Source organism: Salmo salar, chromosome 03, assembly GCF_965601325.2.
Source record: "Salmo salar chromosome 03, fSalSal1, whole genome shotgun sequence".
Classification (NCBI taxonomy): domain Eukaryota; kingdom Metazoa; phylum Chordata; class Actinopteri; order Salmoniformes; family Salmonidae; genus Salmo; species Salmo salar.
The window spans coordinates 46,531,503-46,548,924 of record NC_138293.1 but is presented as its reverse complement, the minus strand read 5'-3'; the positions used below and the strand labels follow the sequence as shown (position 1 = coordinate 46,548,924).

General features: G+C 43.4%; 1 protein-coding gene across 1 annotated transcript; it reads left to right on the top strand.

Moving 5' to 3' along the window:
* The first annotated feature begins 573 nt into the window (after nt 1-573).
* LOC106600583 (calcium/calmodulin-dependent protein kinase II inhibitor 2) lies at nt 574-3,720 on the top strand. The gene is made up of 2 exons (XM_014192062.3): nt 574-1,392; nt 1,977-3,720. The coding sequence occupies exons 1-2, from the start codon at nt 1,227-1,229 to the stop codon at nt 2,045-2,047; spliced, it is 237 nt and encodes a 78-aa protein (XP_014047537.1). The 5' UTR covers nt 574-1,226; the 3' UTR covers nt 2,048-3,720.
* The last annotated feature ends 13,702 nt before the right edge of the window (nt 3,721-17,422 follow it).

Below are 17,422 nucleotides of genomic sequence, written 5' to 3'. Positions count from 1 at the left end.
TGCCTACATCGATATTGAACTGCATGTTTTCAAACACCCCTATATGAAATAACTAGGCCATGATATTATTAGTGGATACTTCATCACTGTATAGAAACAGGCTTGGTTAAAGGCATACAATTGTATGATGGTGTGTGTAAACTGCTTTTAACCTCTGGAAAAGAGGTAACTGCCTTCTAAAATAACATGTCAGCGATGAATTTGTAAATTATCCATGAAGCCTACAGTGTAACTATCCCATTTGCTTAAAAGTGGCATTTGTGAACCTCGTTCACCCGCTGCTGCTGTGTGATTTTGCTTTGTAGCTAAGGGAAAAGATGTGCGTGAGGAAGGTACTTCCGACTTCTGTGCCATACAGACTCTCAAATGAGCAGGTAATGATTTCCTGTGAGAACCTCGTGTCACCAGAGCCAATGTCAAGCAAGAGCCACCAAAGAGGCTTGTTTACAGGAAGAAATATACTGCATACGAGGAGAGAAACACATCACAATGTCAAGCGTAATAGGTAAACCAAAAAATTAGGCTTTCCCAATAACTAGCAATACGCGCAAAAGCGCGAGTAGGTTATATTCATAATTCTCAGATAAAATATAATTAGCCTACTTAGGCATAGACTATGCGTAAATATCATCACATTGTAATAACGTATCTAGACTACAATTTTGTTTAGCATAGAAAAGATTACTCCAAAAATAAAATGTTTACCTCACCGTTGCTCCAGTAGCTCTAGCTCTGTGGTCATGAATTGATAGCCTCCATTTCTGTTACCTCCACAGTACATATTATATATTTCGCCTGTTGATGTCACCCTTAGCCTACTCCTCCAGCATTCGGAGTCCCCCAGCACACACACACACACACGCAGATGGATAACTTCGCCGTTCCTCCTGGGTTTCCTTTATGATCCTGGGATCTCCCACTTTCCTCATCAGACTTCATCTAGCAACACATGCGAACAGACCGCTCCTCTGCTCTCCTTTCTACCAGCGACACAGCAGCCTGCTACCACCCCGCACCACGACACCTCAACCAGGACTCTTCACCTTCATCCTTCGCAGACTGGCTACGCACGACGAAGTCATCGAGTGATTTTCCAAACGGATTCCCACCGGAAAGCTTGACAAGTGCAATTACCAAGACAAGGATTTCTGGGCTATATCGACTATAGCCGCCGAGTTCAAAAGTTTGTTCACTGCTGTTGATCCGTCCGTCTCATCCGTGCCATAATGTCCGAGGTACTGCCTTACAGCGAGGGGAAAATGAGCGGCTATGGGGACACCGAGGCCAGTCAGATATCCTTTAGCTGCGGGCTACAGGACACCAATTCGTTCTTCGGGGCGTCGCAAGCGAAAAGACCCCCAAAGCTGGGACAGATCGGCAGAGCCAAGAGAGGTAAGAGCTGGTTATTGGAATGGATTGTTGAATAGAGGTTTTGTTTTGGTCATCAAAAACAAAGGCTTGGCCATGCTTGTGTGAACGTTAACTCTAACCTAGGCTACAGTTACCTAGCCTACTTGTTATTAAACAAAAAGATAAAACACAGATATGCATCTGACCTCTAAATTATGAGGCAAACATTTGTTGATATAACAAAGGTCAGCAGCTGACCACAATGAGCCCAGTTGAAAGTGATGCATGAGAAAAATAGACTACTGATGTGCTATCAAAATGTATTTCAGTAGCTATAGGCTACTATATTTATTCATTAGATATGTTCTGTCTTTTTTAAATAACAAATTTGTCCTCATTGCATGCGTGGCTATGTGCCATTATGGACAAGGCATTGTTTGCAGTATTTCAGGACCAAGGTCAGGGGTTTGACACAACAACATACTGTATTCCTTTGTCTTGCACCAGTCCCCATCCTATTCACTCAAAGCCTTTGCAATTACTTGATTTGTTGTCTGTAAAACATCTTTATGAAACAGTTATATGATGTCAGTAATAAACAAAATTATTTATTCTTCCCTCCGCAGTGGTCATCGAAGATGACCGAATAGACGATGTCCTAAAGGGGATGGCAGACAAGTCGTCACCTGGTGTTTAAAGATGAACGACGCCTTGCAGACTTTTTATTTTGATCAACGATTTAAAGCACTTGTCGGTTGTGCATGTTCGAGGATTGTAGGAGAAACGATGGCACGAAGCGAAGACAAGGGGAAGGAAATGAATGGAAAGAAATATGTGAAGATTGGATGAGAAAGCAGAGGAAGAGCAAGACTCCAGAAAAGACAGAGATTTATCATGGGGTTGCTGGCAATTCTCCAAACGAAAACCCATTTTAACTTGTGCTGCGCAGCGTGATGTTGAGATGGCGGACCCTGGCTCTGATGGATGAACTTGCCATTACTTCACAACCATCTTCCAAAAGCGCCGTAAGCAACACAAAACTACAAGTGGTGTCTGAATCTCATTTCAAGCTCTATTTCTATAGTTGTATACAATAGCCTTCCTAAGCTCGAAGACCGTATTCCCCTTACACGCTTTGCATTGTTGATAACAATCGGCGACATCGCATTCAAGGGAGCTGTCCTTTTCAGCACTGGTCGAACGTAGAGAATGCATTCCGATTGCTGCTAAAGCTTTTTAATACTGACCAAACAAACACTGTCCAGTAACTAGTAGAGACCCATTGTATGTAAAAAAAAAAAAAAAGATAATAATATATATATATAAATATACACACACACACACACACACCAAGGATGGTGCAATGTTAATATTTCCTTTCGTAGGCCTATATTCATTTTGGCTCCATCTGTAAAGAATAAGCTAGTAATGCATAGTCCCCAGGTTGAATTGAATTAAAATGATACATGGTGTTACATTACCCCCCATGGTTAACGATGCAGGTCGGCACCTTCATGAAGCCTACCGACACCTATTCATAGCTGTTTCACTTTTTACACACTCGAAATATCGAAGGAGGCGAGATCGGCAAATTATGTTTGGAAAAATAGTCATGAAATTGATGGGGAAATGTTTTATTTATTTCGATTTTGCAATTATTCGTGTTTTTTTGTCTACTATAATTAAAAAGTCATACTATTTTCTCCATCTATTTGCATGAACTTTCGCTCTGGTGCCAACACAGGTGCCACCACTCTTACCCTGGCACGCTTCTTTTTAACAAAATTCATATTTGTATTTTTATATCTAAACAATTGTTATTGAGAAATTATGTGCTAGTCTACCATCTTACAATTCATCAACACAAATGTGTGTACTATAGAGAGGATATGCAGATTGAGACCATATAAGTCTAACGGAGAATCTAAGATTTGGGTTTTGACTTTTCTCATTCTATATCATTTTTTAAAGACTAACTGAATGTGTTTGGGGTTTTGCACACATCAATGTTAAACTATTATTGAGAAATTGTATCCTGTGACTTGAGCTTCGTTGATGAATTTGTTAGAAAATAGCCATTTTTTTTTGTATATTGCACTGTTTACGAGGATCCTCAAATAACACGTTGAATTTGGACAGATTTTGGACATTAAAGTTGTTTTTTTATTTCATTTATCTTGTACCATTCTTCTAAGGAAACTCAATATGGTTTGTTGTGCATGAAACCTTAATATTTCCATTAATGAAACATTGTTTTACGAAGCAAAAAAAGCAACAGTGTCATGACATTCTAAGAATGAGTCATTGTATATTACGATGCCATTTTCACTGTATTTGGTGAACAAATAAATGGTGAAAGAACATGTCCAATGTGGTCCTATGGTATTCATTTCCCAAGATCTCTCCATCATCACAGAGTACAAACATTAACACATGGCAGTTAATACATAATGACAGCTGGTTTGGCTTTGGATTACAACCACATTGTTGGACATAAAGTGGATTACAGTAGATCTCCAAGCTATAGCTCATAGTCTTTGATGACACAACTATAGGTTACTGTATACCTGATGACCAGATGGTTCTGGTCAAATGTAGTGCACCGCAACATGGTGGGCAACACAGTGCAAGTGGAGATTTTCCTACAATAGTACGCTGGGGATTCTGTTGGAACAAGGGCCCTCTGGAATATAACACCAATCTATCAGCTATCAAAGTCCCTATCATAACCTGAGATACAAGGTGTATGAATGTGAACATGGTTCTAGGCCCCAGGCCATTCATACTAACATGGTGCCCCACACATAGTGGCCCAGAGGGAATACTTGAATAATCCTTTAAGTCTAACATCATCTAACACTGTCGGACAGGTAAAAGCAAGGATTCCACAACATAGCTGACACCTAGCCATTCATATCAGATCTGCCTAACAGTATCCTAATGGAGGGGCCAAGTAAGGCGTAATCCCAAATTGTTGTTTACCATAGGGGTATACTACAAAGCAGGATCAATGAGTTATCCAGCTAACTTGACCAAATATTCTAAGGTATCTTTTCATTTTTTAGAAACATAGGCTTGAAATGGGCATGGTCTAATTGACTGAAAAACCAAAACCATATATCTAAGTTTAGGTTTGTTAATTAAGCAGAACATCAATAGTTGTTTCTGGTTGTTTATCAAAGTTAGCTGGCTAACTCATTGATCCTGCTATGTAGTATACACCCCAGGTGCATTTAGTTAGTCAGCTAACTTTGATAAAAGAACAGAAATAACTGTGTATTTTCTGGTTCATTAAAGAAACCTAAACTTTGATATGTGTTTGAATTTGAATCTGCTTGTAGTATACCCCAGTGTAGTATCACTCTGTAATGCTGCAGACAATAACAAAACAAGCCTCTCCACTCTCAGTACTCACGCACTACTAGTTATTGACTTTTCTGTTGCAGTCTCCACTGGACTGAATGAACACACATTACCATCAACCTCTGTTGTGTTGTGGGCAATGTGTGTGTTCATAGCCAGATACATTTTCAACTTTGATGTTCAGTACTAAGTTGGATGGGCATGACCACCAATCACCGCTGACCACTTTGTGAGTGTGTGAGTGTGTGTGTGTTTGAACTCTGTCACATTGTTTCTATAGATTTTGTACCACTGAAACTATTGGCATGCATGGGAAAACGTAACGTTATGACTATAACTACTGTTCTCTGAAGGATGGGAAACAAGGTACAACACAACTATGGAGAATCACACACAACTTTGACTGAAGAACTAAAATCACACCTGACAAAAGCCAATGAAATCCACGCCTCACTGGAAGCCCCTTCTTACACAGGTGATAAGCCTCAGGCTCGGATTCATTCCTTCAACCCAGTACCGCTCTTCACCGTGCCCAGATCCGATCGGCGTGGGGCCAAATAGGTGTTGAACCTTGTTTCCCTCCTTCAAGGAACAGTAGTTATAGTCATAACGTTACGTTCCCTTTCAGTCAGTACTCTCGGTATAACACAACTATGGGGAAATCACGCCCCAAGTCGACCCCAATGGATATCAAATGAAACGGCCCATGGTAGACCACACAGTCCTCCACCTCACAAGATGCGGTTGTCTGGTTATTGGGCACACTGCACGCTGCTTAGTAACCCTCTCCTGTACCAGCTGTAATCACACTGTGGGCTACATTGGGAGCAGTGACAACCAAGCAATAAAACCTCACAAAAGTGTGTGGTGATGCCCAACTTGCCACAGCACAAATATACCCTACAGTCAACCCCTTTTATATAACGGCCAAAACGCTGCCAGACCCCTGGTGGAGTGGGCGCATACACCACTAGGTAACCCTTGCCACTTGCTGCTACAGAGCATTGGGAAAGTATTCAGACTCCTTGACTTTCTACACTTTGTTACGTTACACCCTTATTCTGAAATCGACTGAATAAAAAAAATCCTCAATCTACACACAATACCCAATAATGACAAAGCAAAAACTGGTTTTTAGAAATGTTTTCAAATGTATTAAAATAAAAAACTGAAATATCACATTTACGTAAATATTCAGACCCTTTGCTCAGTACTTTGGCAGTGATTACAGCCTCGTGTCTTCTTGGGTATGACGCTACAAGTTGGCACACATGTATTTGGGGAGTTTCTCCCATTCTTCTCTGCAGATCCTCACAAGCTCTGTCAGGTTGGATGGGGAGTCTCGCTGCACAGCTATTTTCAGGTCTCTCCAGAGATGTTCGATCAGGTTCAAGTCTGGGCACTGGCTGGGCCACTCAAGGACATTCAGAGACTTGTCCCGAAGTCACTACTACGTTGTCTTGGCTGTGTGCTTAGGGTCATTGTCCTGTTGGAAGGTGAACCTTCTCCCCAGTCTGAGGTCGTGAGTGCTGTGGAGCACTCAAGGATCTCTGTGTACTTTGCTCTGTTCCTCTTTCCCTTAATCCTGACTAGTCTCCCAGTCCCAGTCACTGAAAAACATCCCCACAGCATGATGCTGCCACCACCATGCTTCACCGTAGGGATGGTGCCAGGTTTCTTCCAGACTTAACTATTGGCATTCAGGCCAAAGAGTTAAATTTTTGTTTCATCAGGTCAGATCATCTTGTTTCTCAATGGTCTGAGAGTCCATTAGGTGCCTTTTGGCAAACTCCAAGTGAGCTGTCATTTGCCTTTTACTGAGGAATGGCTTCCATCTGGTCATTCTACCATAAAGACCTGATTGGTGGAGTGCTGCAGAGATGGGAGAACTTCCAGAAGGACAACCATCTCCACAGAGGAACTCTGGAGCTCTGTCAGAGTGACCATCGGGTTCATGGTCCCCTCCCTGACCAAGACCCTTCTCCCCCTATTGCTCAATTTGGCCGGGCGGCCAGCTCTAGGAAGAGTCTTGGTGGTTCCGAACTTCTTACATTTAAGAATGATGGAGGCCACTGTTTTCTTGGAGTCCTTCAATGCTGCAGAAATGTTTTGGCTCCCTTCCCCAGATCTATTATTTTACACAATCCTGTCTCGGAGCTCTACGGACAATTTCTTCGACCTCTTGGCTTGGTTTTTGCTCTAACATGCACTGTCAACTGTGGGACCTTATATAGACAGGTGTGTGCCTTTCCAAATCATGTCCAATCAATTGAATTTACCACAGGTGGACTCCGATCAAGTTGTAGAAAAATCTCAAGGATAATCAATGGAAACAGGATGCACCTGAGCACAGTTTTGAGTTTCACAGCAAAGGGCATGAATACTTTTTTTTTGCAAACATTTCTAAAAACCTGTTTTTGCTTTGTCATAATTTGGTATTGTGTGTAGATTGATTAAATAAATGTTTGTCCTCATCAATGTTAGAATAAGGCTGTAACCTCCACAAATCCAGTGGGAGAGATGATGCTTAGAGAGTGCCCTGTCATGAGCTGGAATAGCAAAACAGACAAAAAGCTGATCACATAACCGGATATCCCGGGTTCACTCAAGGTACACGCGTAAAGCTCGTACTGGACACAGGGCATGTAACCTCCGTTGCTTCTCAGAAGCAAATGGAGGAGGCGAAAAGGGAAGTAGCTAAAAGCTAGAGACCTGTAGGGCATAGTCATGACCTTTGGGGTAATGGCCGCATTAGGGAACAAAGTCACCATAGAGTCGCCAGGGACGAAATTATCTTCAGATCCACAGACTTCAGTGGTTCTAAAGTGGACGTCACTCAGAGCATCCAAAACCAAAGCTAAATCCCAAGTGGGCGCAATAGGTTTAGAAACCTATAGTCGTTCTCAAAGTGGGGAATGAACGAATCCGGTCGAAAATCTCCTGTAGGGACATTAAAATATTCATTTTCAGAGTGCTCTGGGGGACAATTCCTTTATTTTGGTACCAAAGCTCTGACGCTTGCCACTTATACACATGCAGACTTCCCGTGGAGGTCACCGTTACGGACGAATAGTTCAGAGGTAAACCTCTAGCCGAGATAAGTTAACGGTTCCAGCTCTGTAAGAGCTGTATCTACTACACTTTAATTCAGGACAAAGCGGATTACTCAGAGTTCCAATACGGCACTTGTTGGCTTGCCAAGGATTAGAGGCTTAAGGTGACTTCCTTGATCACGCAAGTTGCCTGTCTACATAAGAAACTTGGTAAAACGCAGAGTGGCCTCCCGAGTGGCGCAGTGGTCTAAGGCTGTGCCAGTAGAGATCCTGGTTCGAGTCCAGGCTATGTTGCAGCCCGCCGCAACTGGGAGACCCTTGGAGCGGCGCACAATTGGTCCGGGTTAGGGGAGGGTGTGGCTGGCAGGGATGTTCTTGTCCCATCGCGCACTAGCGACTCCTGTGGCGGGCTGGGCATAGTGCACGCTGACACCGTCGCCAGGTGTACGGTGTTTCCTCCAACACCTTGGTGCGGCTGGCTTCCGGGTTAAGCGGGCATTGTGTCAAGCAGCAGTGAGGTTGGCTGGGTTCTGTTTCGGAGGATGCACGGCTCTCGACGGTCACCTCTCCCGAGTCTGTACGGGAGTTGCAGCAATGGGACAAGACTGTAATTACCAATTGGATACCATGAAAAAGGGGTAAATAAAAAAATAACAATTAAAAGGCTTGACGACATTCGCGCTTGTTGGATGCATCACTGCCTTGTCGTTTGTCTTTATCTGACTGGTCGGTGTTGCCCGGAACTCCCCCATCTGATAGCGGAGTATAGCAGTCTACACTCCCAATGAGAGGACTGTAGAGGATACAAACAACGAATAGTTTCGCCATCCTGGAGCCTGATCTTCCTGCACCTTCGTTGCTGGAGTTGCCTGTGTCTGTGGCCTCAGTGCCTACTACTACGATTTCGAAGTCGACGTTGACAACCTCCCATCACTGCTGTGGATCGAGTGGGGCTTCTCTATCTGTCGGAAGCCTGCACCAGGCACCGGGAGCAACGGCTCTAGTTATTCTGCCCCTCGCCCGTCCATAAAGTGTCACACCATGATCTGTTTCACCTGTCTTTGTGCTTGTCTCCACCCCCCTCCAGGTGTCACCCATCTTCCTCATTACCCCCTGTGTATTTATACCTGTGTTCTCTATTTCTGTTGCCAGTTCGTTTTGTTTCATCAAGCCTACCAGCGTTTATTCCTGTGCTCCTTTCTGTCTCTAGTTCCTGTTTCTAGTTTTCCTGGTTTTTGACCATTCTGTCTGCCCTGACCCTGAGCCTGCCTGTCGTTCTGTACCTTGTCACACCACCCTGGATTACTGACCTCTGCCTGCCCTTGACCTGTCGTTTGCCTGCCCCCCTGTTTTTGTAATAAACTTTTGTTACTTCGAAACTGTCTGCTTCTGGGTCTTCTCCTGAACCTTGACATAAAGGGTTCTCAGAATCCTGTGAAGCGTGGGAGTGGGCGGATTTCCTCGTCCTTCTCACCAGCTGTGATTTTGGGCAGCTCCATGGTAAGAAATGTGACCATTTCTGGTGCAAAAACAATGTCCTATCCCTTCAGCTTGAGTAAATGACATTACAAAGCTGCTCCCAAATGTAGTATGTTACGAAGGGCAGCTCTGAACAGTTGAAACTGGATTTTAAAGAGCTGATTGACTGTCTGCTAGACACTGACAAAAGACTCCTCATATCTGGCCCTGTGCCCTCTCTGAATTGTGGCATTGAACACTTTAGCAGGATTCCCTCTCTTCACAACTGGCTCATGATTATTTCAGCTCAATGGGTATAACTTTTGTTGACAATTTTGATACCTTTTGGAAACAAAACACATTTTATAAGGACGGGATCCACCCAAATAATCTGGGTTCCTGGATCCTTTCATCACATTATAAGGCTGCATTGAGACAATGACTTATCAATGACCCAAGCCCAGCTCAGCTAATCCCTACCATTGTAATGCAGAGTTGCCATATTGCTTCAGCAAATGAACATTACACCAGGGGCATTAGTAGACACAATGTAAGTAACCAAAAGTATGTCTCTCTAACTGCCCTGAATGCCTCTGCTGATCCTACAGCTATTGTATGCAGTGATCATGTGCCTATGAACCAGATTTATACTGTAGCACTGAGGTGGTGTGCCCTAGGAGGAAGTCCACTGTGTGTAACTCACCCTGCACTAACATAAATAACATGAGCATAACTACTTCAGCTAAGCTTCCCAATAAAGCAACGAAAACAAGTAAGCATCCCAGAAGAAAAGTGCTCAAAATAGCCCACGTAGCTTAAGTATGTAGCTTAAGAATCATGGTTCATGAAATCAATAATTTGCTAGTAACAGATGACATTCATATTTTGACAATCTCTGAAACTCACTTGGATAATACCTTTGATGATACAGTGGTAGCAATTCAAGGTTATAACATTTACAGAAAAGATAGAAATACCAATGGTGGAGGTGTTGCTGTTTATATTCAGAACCACATTCCTGTAAAGAGTAGAGATGATCTCATGTTAAATACTGTTGAAGTAATATGGCTACAGGTTCATCTGCCTCACCTAAAGCCCATTCTGGTGGGAAGCTGCTATACTCCACCAAGTGCTAACAGTCAGTATCTGGATAACATATGTGAAATGCTTGATAATGTATGTTGTATCAACAGAGAGGTATATTTTCTGGGTATATATTTCCCTGTGGATTGATGAGGAATTGAAAAATGGTATGGTTGAGAGGGATGAGGGAAAAGGAATAGCAAGTAAGTCTGGCTGCACAACTGATTGGCAAACGTATTGCAAATTGAGAAATCAAGTGACTAAAAAGAATAAAAGGAAGAAGAAACTACACTATGAAACAAAGATAAATAATAAAGAAGGATAGAAAAAAAAAAATCATTGGAGCACCTTAAATTACATTTTGGTAAAAATAGCAAACTAAGCTCCATCATTCATTGAATGATGGCTCATTCATCACATTGTCATAGCTAAAGTTAACCAGATGGGTTACATTAGGCTATAACTAGCAATGCAAAATGGCATTCTGAGATAACATTACTATATACAGATCATAAACGTAATGTTAGCTAGTGAGCCAGCCATCTAACGTCAGCTAGCTAGCTAACAGTAATATTTAACTTGGGGTCTTTTGTTTAGACAATGAACCATAATCCCAATCCATAGAGTACTAGCAATACAAACCGATTATCATAGCTAGCTAAAGTTAACCAAATAGGTTCAATGTTAGCTAGTTAACTAGCTAACATTAGGCTTTAACAAGCAATGCGAAATGGCATTCTGAGATAGCATTACTACACACAGATCATACACGTAATGTTAGCTAGTGAGCCAGCCATCTAACATCAGCTAGCTAACGTTAGCTTTAACTTGTAATGAAAATAACTTTCTGACAAAATTAAAAACATATAATATCTGAAACTGTAGCTGGACTCTTACCCGTATACATGGATGAATGCTTCACAGCAGACGGCAACTCATTGCATTAAATAAGACGTCCTGTGTCGTTCCCGTTTCGTTTGTACAGATTGCTTGGCCCGTTGTGTCAAGTCACTCTGGGTCACACTGACCATGTGCAATGCCATAAGAATCATCTTAAGCTTTAGCCCCCACCCAAACTCTGACCATTTTACTCACCCTAGCAGAGCTGGTTAGGCTGTTTTCATGTTATCCAGAGCGTTGGTGACTGTAACTGTCCTCCTGGCAACAATTGAATTACGCTTTTTTTGCCAACGTTTACTGACACCAGGCCATATTCAACCGGTGTTTAGCGTTCGTAAATTAATCAGTTATTCTGCGCTCTGGCACACAGATGAGAGTGCTCTGAAACAATTCTTTCAGTGACATCCTATTGAAATGGATACTTGCATAGGGGAGTCTTTGGCTAAGTTTTACTATGCGATACATTTAAAAAAGTCACGTAAAACAGGATTACCTACACATACTGACCAGCTCAAATAGACAGAAGCGTGCTATATGGCAGACCAATCCAAACTCATCTCTTGGCATGCCCAGCCCACTCATTATCTCAGCCAATCATGGATAGCGGGAAGGTTGCTAACTTTTTCTGTGGCTTAACCAACTAGGCTGGTAATTATTTTTTTTATTTGTATTTACAGATGGCATACACATTTGTTATTAAGGCACATGAAAGTTCACATTTCTGCCCAAAAACCCATTTTGATTAAAAAGAAAAAGGTAACGTTCAAACAGTTCTCCTGTTTAGAAGTGACCTACGACATACACCTAGTTTCCTGAAACGGGTCACAAATTATGAAAGACAAGCATTGTAATTTTGAATTCTGTAAAGTAAGAGTTTAAGAGTGACAAGCCAACTTGGATGTATAATTACAGAGGATAATAATGATATTGCCACTCCTATTTGCCATATTTTCAATTTAAGCCTATTAGAAAGTGTGTTCCCCCAAGCTTGGAGGGAAGCAAAAGTCATTCTGCTACCTAAGAATAGTAAAGCCCCTTTTACTGGCTCAAATAGCTGACCAATCAGCCTGTTACCAAGCCTTAGTAAACTTTGAGAAAATTGTGTTTGACCAGATACAATGTTATTTTCCAAATTGACAAACTTTCAGTATGGTTATAGGGAAGGACATTCAATTAAGCACAACACTTACACAAATGACTGATGATTGGCTGAGAGAAATTGATGATAAAATAATTGTGGGGGCTGTTTTGTTAGACTTCAGTGCGGCTTTTTACGTTATCATAGTCTGCTGCTGAAACACTTGTGTAATGGCTTTACACCCCCTGCTATATTGTGGATAAAGAGTTACCTGTCTAACATAACACAGGGTGTTCTTTAATGGAAGCCTCTACAACATAATCCAGGTAGAATCAGGAATTCCACAGGGCAGCTGTCCAGGCCCCTTACTTTTTTCAATCTTTACTAACGTCATGACACTGGCTTTGGGTAAAGAATTTATGCGGATGACTCAACACTATACACGTCAGCTACTACAGCGACTGAAATGACTGCAACACTTAACAAAAGGGCTGCAGTTAATTTTAGAGTGGGTGGCAAGGAATAAGTTAGTCCTAAATACTTCTAAAACTAAAAGCATTGTATTTGGGACAAATCATTCATTAATAAACCCTAAACCTCAACTAAATCTTGGAATAAATAATGTGGAAATTGAGCAAGTTGAGGTGACTAAACTGCTTGGAGTAACCCTGGATTGTAAACTGTCATGGTCAAAACATATTGATACAACAGTAGCTAAGATGGGGAGTTGTCTGTCCATAATAAAGTGTTGCTCTACCTTCTTAACAGCACAAGGCAAGTCCTACAGGCCCTAGTTTTGTCACACCTGGACTACTGTTCAGTTGTGTGGTCAGGTGCCACAAAAAGGGAACTTGCAATTGGCTCAGAACAGGGCAGCATGGCTGGCCCTTGGATGAACACAGAGAGAGCTACCATTCATAATATTAATGTCAATCTCTCCTGGCTCAAAGTGGAGGAGAGATTGACATCATCACTACTTGTATTGACATGTTGAATCCACCGAGCTGTCTGTTTGAACTATTGGCTCACAGCTCGGACACCCATGCAAGCCCCACAAGACATGCCACGAGGTCTCTTCACAGTCCCCAAGTCCAGAACAGACTATGGGAGGCGCACAGTACTACATAGAGCCATGACTACATGGAACTCTATTCCACATCAAGTAACTGATGCAAGCAGTAAAATTAGGTTTAAGAAACAGATAAAAATATATATCTTATTGAACAGCGGGGACTGTGAAGCAACACAAATATAGGCACAAACACATGCATACACACACACACACGATATCATACACATGATACTCGTACACATGGATTTTGTATTGTAGATATGTGGTAGTGGTAGAGTAGGGGCCTGAGGTCACACAGTGTGTTGTGAAATCTGTGAATGTATTGTAATGTTTTAAAAATTGTATTAAAAAAACTGCCTTAATTTTGCTGGACCCCAGGAAAAACAAATACAAATGTCACTTTATTCCTAGTTATATGTACTGTACATACAGTGCCTACTCACACCACATTACTTTTTCTGCATTTTGTTACAGCCTGAATTGAAAATGGATTAAATAGAGATCTTGTGTCACTGGCCTACACACAATACCCCATAATGTCTGTGGAATAATGTTTTTGAAATATTTACAAATTAATAAAAAAGTCAATAAGCACTCAACCCCATTGTTATTATCACGTTTTAGGGAAGACCCAGAAGCAGACAGTGTCGAAGTAACAAAAGTTTATTACTAGAACAGGGGGCAGGCAAAACGACAGGTCAAGGGCAGGCAGAGGTCGGTAATCCAGATCAGAATCCAAAAGGTACAGAATGGCAGGCAGGCTCAGGATCAGGGCAGGTAGAATGATCAACAGGAAACAGGAGACAAAGGGCTGTGAGACATGGGTTTGATTCTAGATACATGAAAAGTGGGATGTATACGGAGGGTACGGGGCAACAGAAGACGAACAGCAGAGGGGCTAATGACCTTGGAGATGGGGAAAGGGACGATAAACCGGGGGAAAGTTTGCGGGACTCCACCTGGAGGGGTAGATCCCAAGTGGACAGCCATACCTTCTGCCCGAGACGATACCAGGGAGCCGGGGTCCGGTGGTGGTCCGTTTGTCATCGATACCTGGAGGTGGTCTTGAGAAGGACCGACCGGGCTTTCTTCCAGGTATGACGACAGCAGCGGACAAACATCTGGGCCGAAGGTATGTCGACCTCTTCCTCTTGCTCAGGGAAGAGCGGGGGCTGATAACCCAGGGAACACTCAAAGGGTGAGAGACGCATGGCAGAGCAAGGAAGGGTGTTGCGGGCATAATCGACCCAGACTAGTTGCTGGCTCAAGATGGTGGGGTTGGCGGAGACCAGGCAGCGAAGAGTCATGTCCAGGTCTTGGCTGGCTCGCTCCGACTGAACTGGGGAGAGAACTGAGGACATGTTGAACTGGTTCATCTTCGTCTACCTCGACAACATCCTCGTTTTCTCCCACTCAGGCCAAGAACACGTGCTCCATGTCCGACAGGTCCTCCAGCGCCGCCTGGAGTACCAGCTTTTTGTGAAAGCGGAGAATTGCAAATCCCGGGAAGGTGAGAGCGGTGGTGGACTGGTCCCAGCCTACATCCAGAGTGCGCAGGCAATGTTTCCTAGGATTTGCCAACTTTTACATGGGGTTACAGCACCATGGCTTCCTCCCTGTCTGCACTCACCTCTCCCAAGGTTCCGTTCAAGTGGTCCCCAACTGCTGACCGGGCATTCCGGGACCTCAAGCATCGCTTCACCACAGCTCCCATATTGGTTCATCCTGACCCGTCCGGTCAGTTCATGGTGGAGGCCGACGCTTTGGATGTCGGAGTGGGGGCTGTCCTGTCCCAGCTTTCTGCCCTGGACCTCAAGTTACATCCCTGCGTCGCCTTCTCCCATCGCCTTAACGCCACGGAGAGGAACTACGATGTGGGGAATCGTGAGCTTCTCACGGTGAAGATGGCATTGGAGGAGTGGAGACACTGGCTGGAGGGGGCGGAACATCTGTTCATTGTGTGGACCAAACACAAGAACCTGGAATATCAATTCCAGGCAACTTAGGTGGGACCTGCTTTTCACCCAGTTCAACTTTTCCCTCTAATACTGACCGGGATCCGAGAATGTCAAGTCTGATGCGCTGTCATGCCGCTATAGCCCCACGGCTGCAACCCGGAACCCGAGACCATCCTTCCCACCTCATGCCTGGCGACGGCACTCAGCTGGGGAATAGGGAAGAATGTTCGTGAGGCGCAGCGTTCCCAGCCGAACCCCGGGGTGGGGCACAGATAACCGGATGTTTGTTCCTGATGCGGTCCGCTCCTCAGTCCTGGAGTGGGCCCACTCCTCCAGGCTTGCCTGCCACCCAGGCTCCCGTTGGACCCAGGCCTTTGTGTGACAACGTTTTTGGTGGCCTACCATGGTTCCTGACGTCTCCGCATTCATCGCCACATGCACGATCTGTGGGCAGAACAAGACTCCTCGGCAAGCTCCAGCTGATCTTCTTCAACCTCTTACTGTCCCTCACCGTCCCTGGTCTCACATATCCCTGGACTTTGTCATGGGTCTCCCCCAATCTGATGGCAACACCGCCATCCTGACAGCAGTGGACCGGTTTTCCAAAGCTGCCCACTTCATTCCTCTTCGTAAGCTACCCTCCGCCAAAGAGACGGCCCAGCTCAAAGTCAGGGCAGGCAGAATGGTCAAAACTGGGAAAACTAGAAACAGGAACAAGAGATTGACAGGAGCACAGGGAAAAACGCTGGTAGGCTTGATGAAACAAAACGAACTGCCAACAGAAATCGAGAACACAGGTATAAATACACTGGGGATAATGGGGAAGATGGGCTACACCTGGAGGGGGGTGGAGAAAAGCACAAAGACAGGTGAAACAGATCAGGGTGTGACACTATGCTTGAAAATATGGAGAGTGGTACTCAGTAATGTGTTGTATTGGATTTGCCACAAACATAACACTTTGTATTCAGGACAAAAAGTGAATTGCTTTGCCACATTCTTTGCAGTATTGCTTTAGTGCCTTGTTGCAAACAGGATGCATGTTTTGGAATATGTTTTATTCTGTAGTCTTCCTTTTTTCACTCTGTCAATTACAGTAATTTCTGGACTATTGAGCGCACCTGAATATAAGCCGCACCCACTGAATTAAAAAAATATATTATTTTGAACATAAATAAGCCGCACATGTCTAAGCCGTAGGTGCCTACTGGTACATTGAAACAAATGAACTTTACACAGGCTTTAACGAAACACGGCTTGTAACAAAAATAAATAGGCTTTAACGAAACACGGCTTGTAACAAAAAATAAAAAATTAGCAGTAAACAGTAGCCTACCAAGAAAGTCATTGCTCCAGACCAAGCTCCCGTGCAGCAGCTCTATTTCCTTTTCCAACAGCCAGATCAATCGCCTTCCAACTTGAAAGCTGCATCATATGCATTTCTCCGTGTCTTTGCCATGATGAGGGTGACAAAATGACTACCGTAATCAGAATGATGGGAAGTTTGAGCGCGCTCGATTTAATCTAAACAGTAAACAAAAAAGTTGTTTGACCTTAACCCGTTCGGCAATTTCATTGGTCTAATGAAAGCTTCATGCCGCCAAAAAACTGAGCACGTCACAGAATGTGTTTTTAAAAAAAAAATTTTTTTTATTTGAAAGCAGGAAAAATCCATATATTATCCACGTCATTGTTTAAGCCGCGAGGTTCAAAGCCTGGGAAAAAAGTAGCGGCTTATAGTCCGGAAATTACGGTTGGTTAGTATTGTAGAGTAACTACAATGTTGTTGATCCATCCTCAGTTCTCTTGTCACAGCTATTAAACTCTAACTGTTTTAAAGTCACCATTGTGAAATCCCTGAGCGGTGTCCTTCCACTCCGGTAACTGAGTTAGGAAGGACTCCTGTATCTTTGTAGTGACTGGGTGTTTTGATACACCATCCAAAGTGTAATTAGTCACTTCCCCGTGCTCAAAGGGATATTCAATGTCTGCTTTTACATTTTTACCCATCTACCAATAGGTGCCTTTTGTGAGGCACTGAAAAACCTTCCTGGTCTTTGTGGTTGAACCTGTCTTTGAAATTCACTGCTCGACTAAAGGACCTTAC

Coding starts and splice junctions, on each gene's coding strand:
- LOC106600583 (XM_014192062.3), top strand. CDS start 1,227: ATGTCCGAGGTACTGCCTTACAGCGAGGGGAAAATGAGCGGCTATGGG. Junction 1,393..1,976: donor GATCGGCAGAGCCAAGAGAG/GTAAGAGCTGGT, acceptor TTCCCTCCGCAG/TGGTCATCGAAGATGACCGA.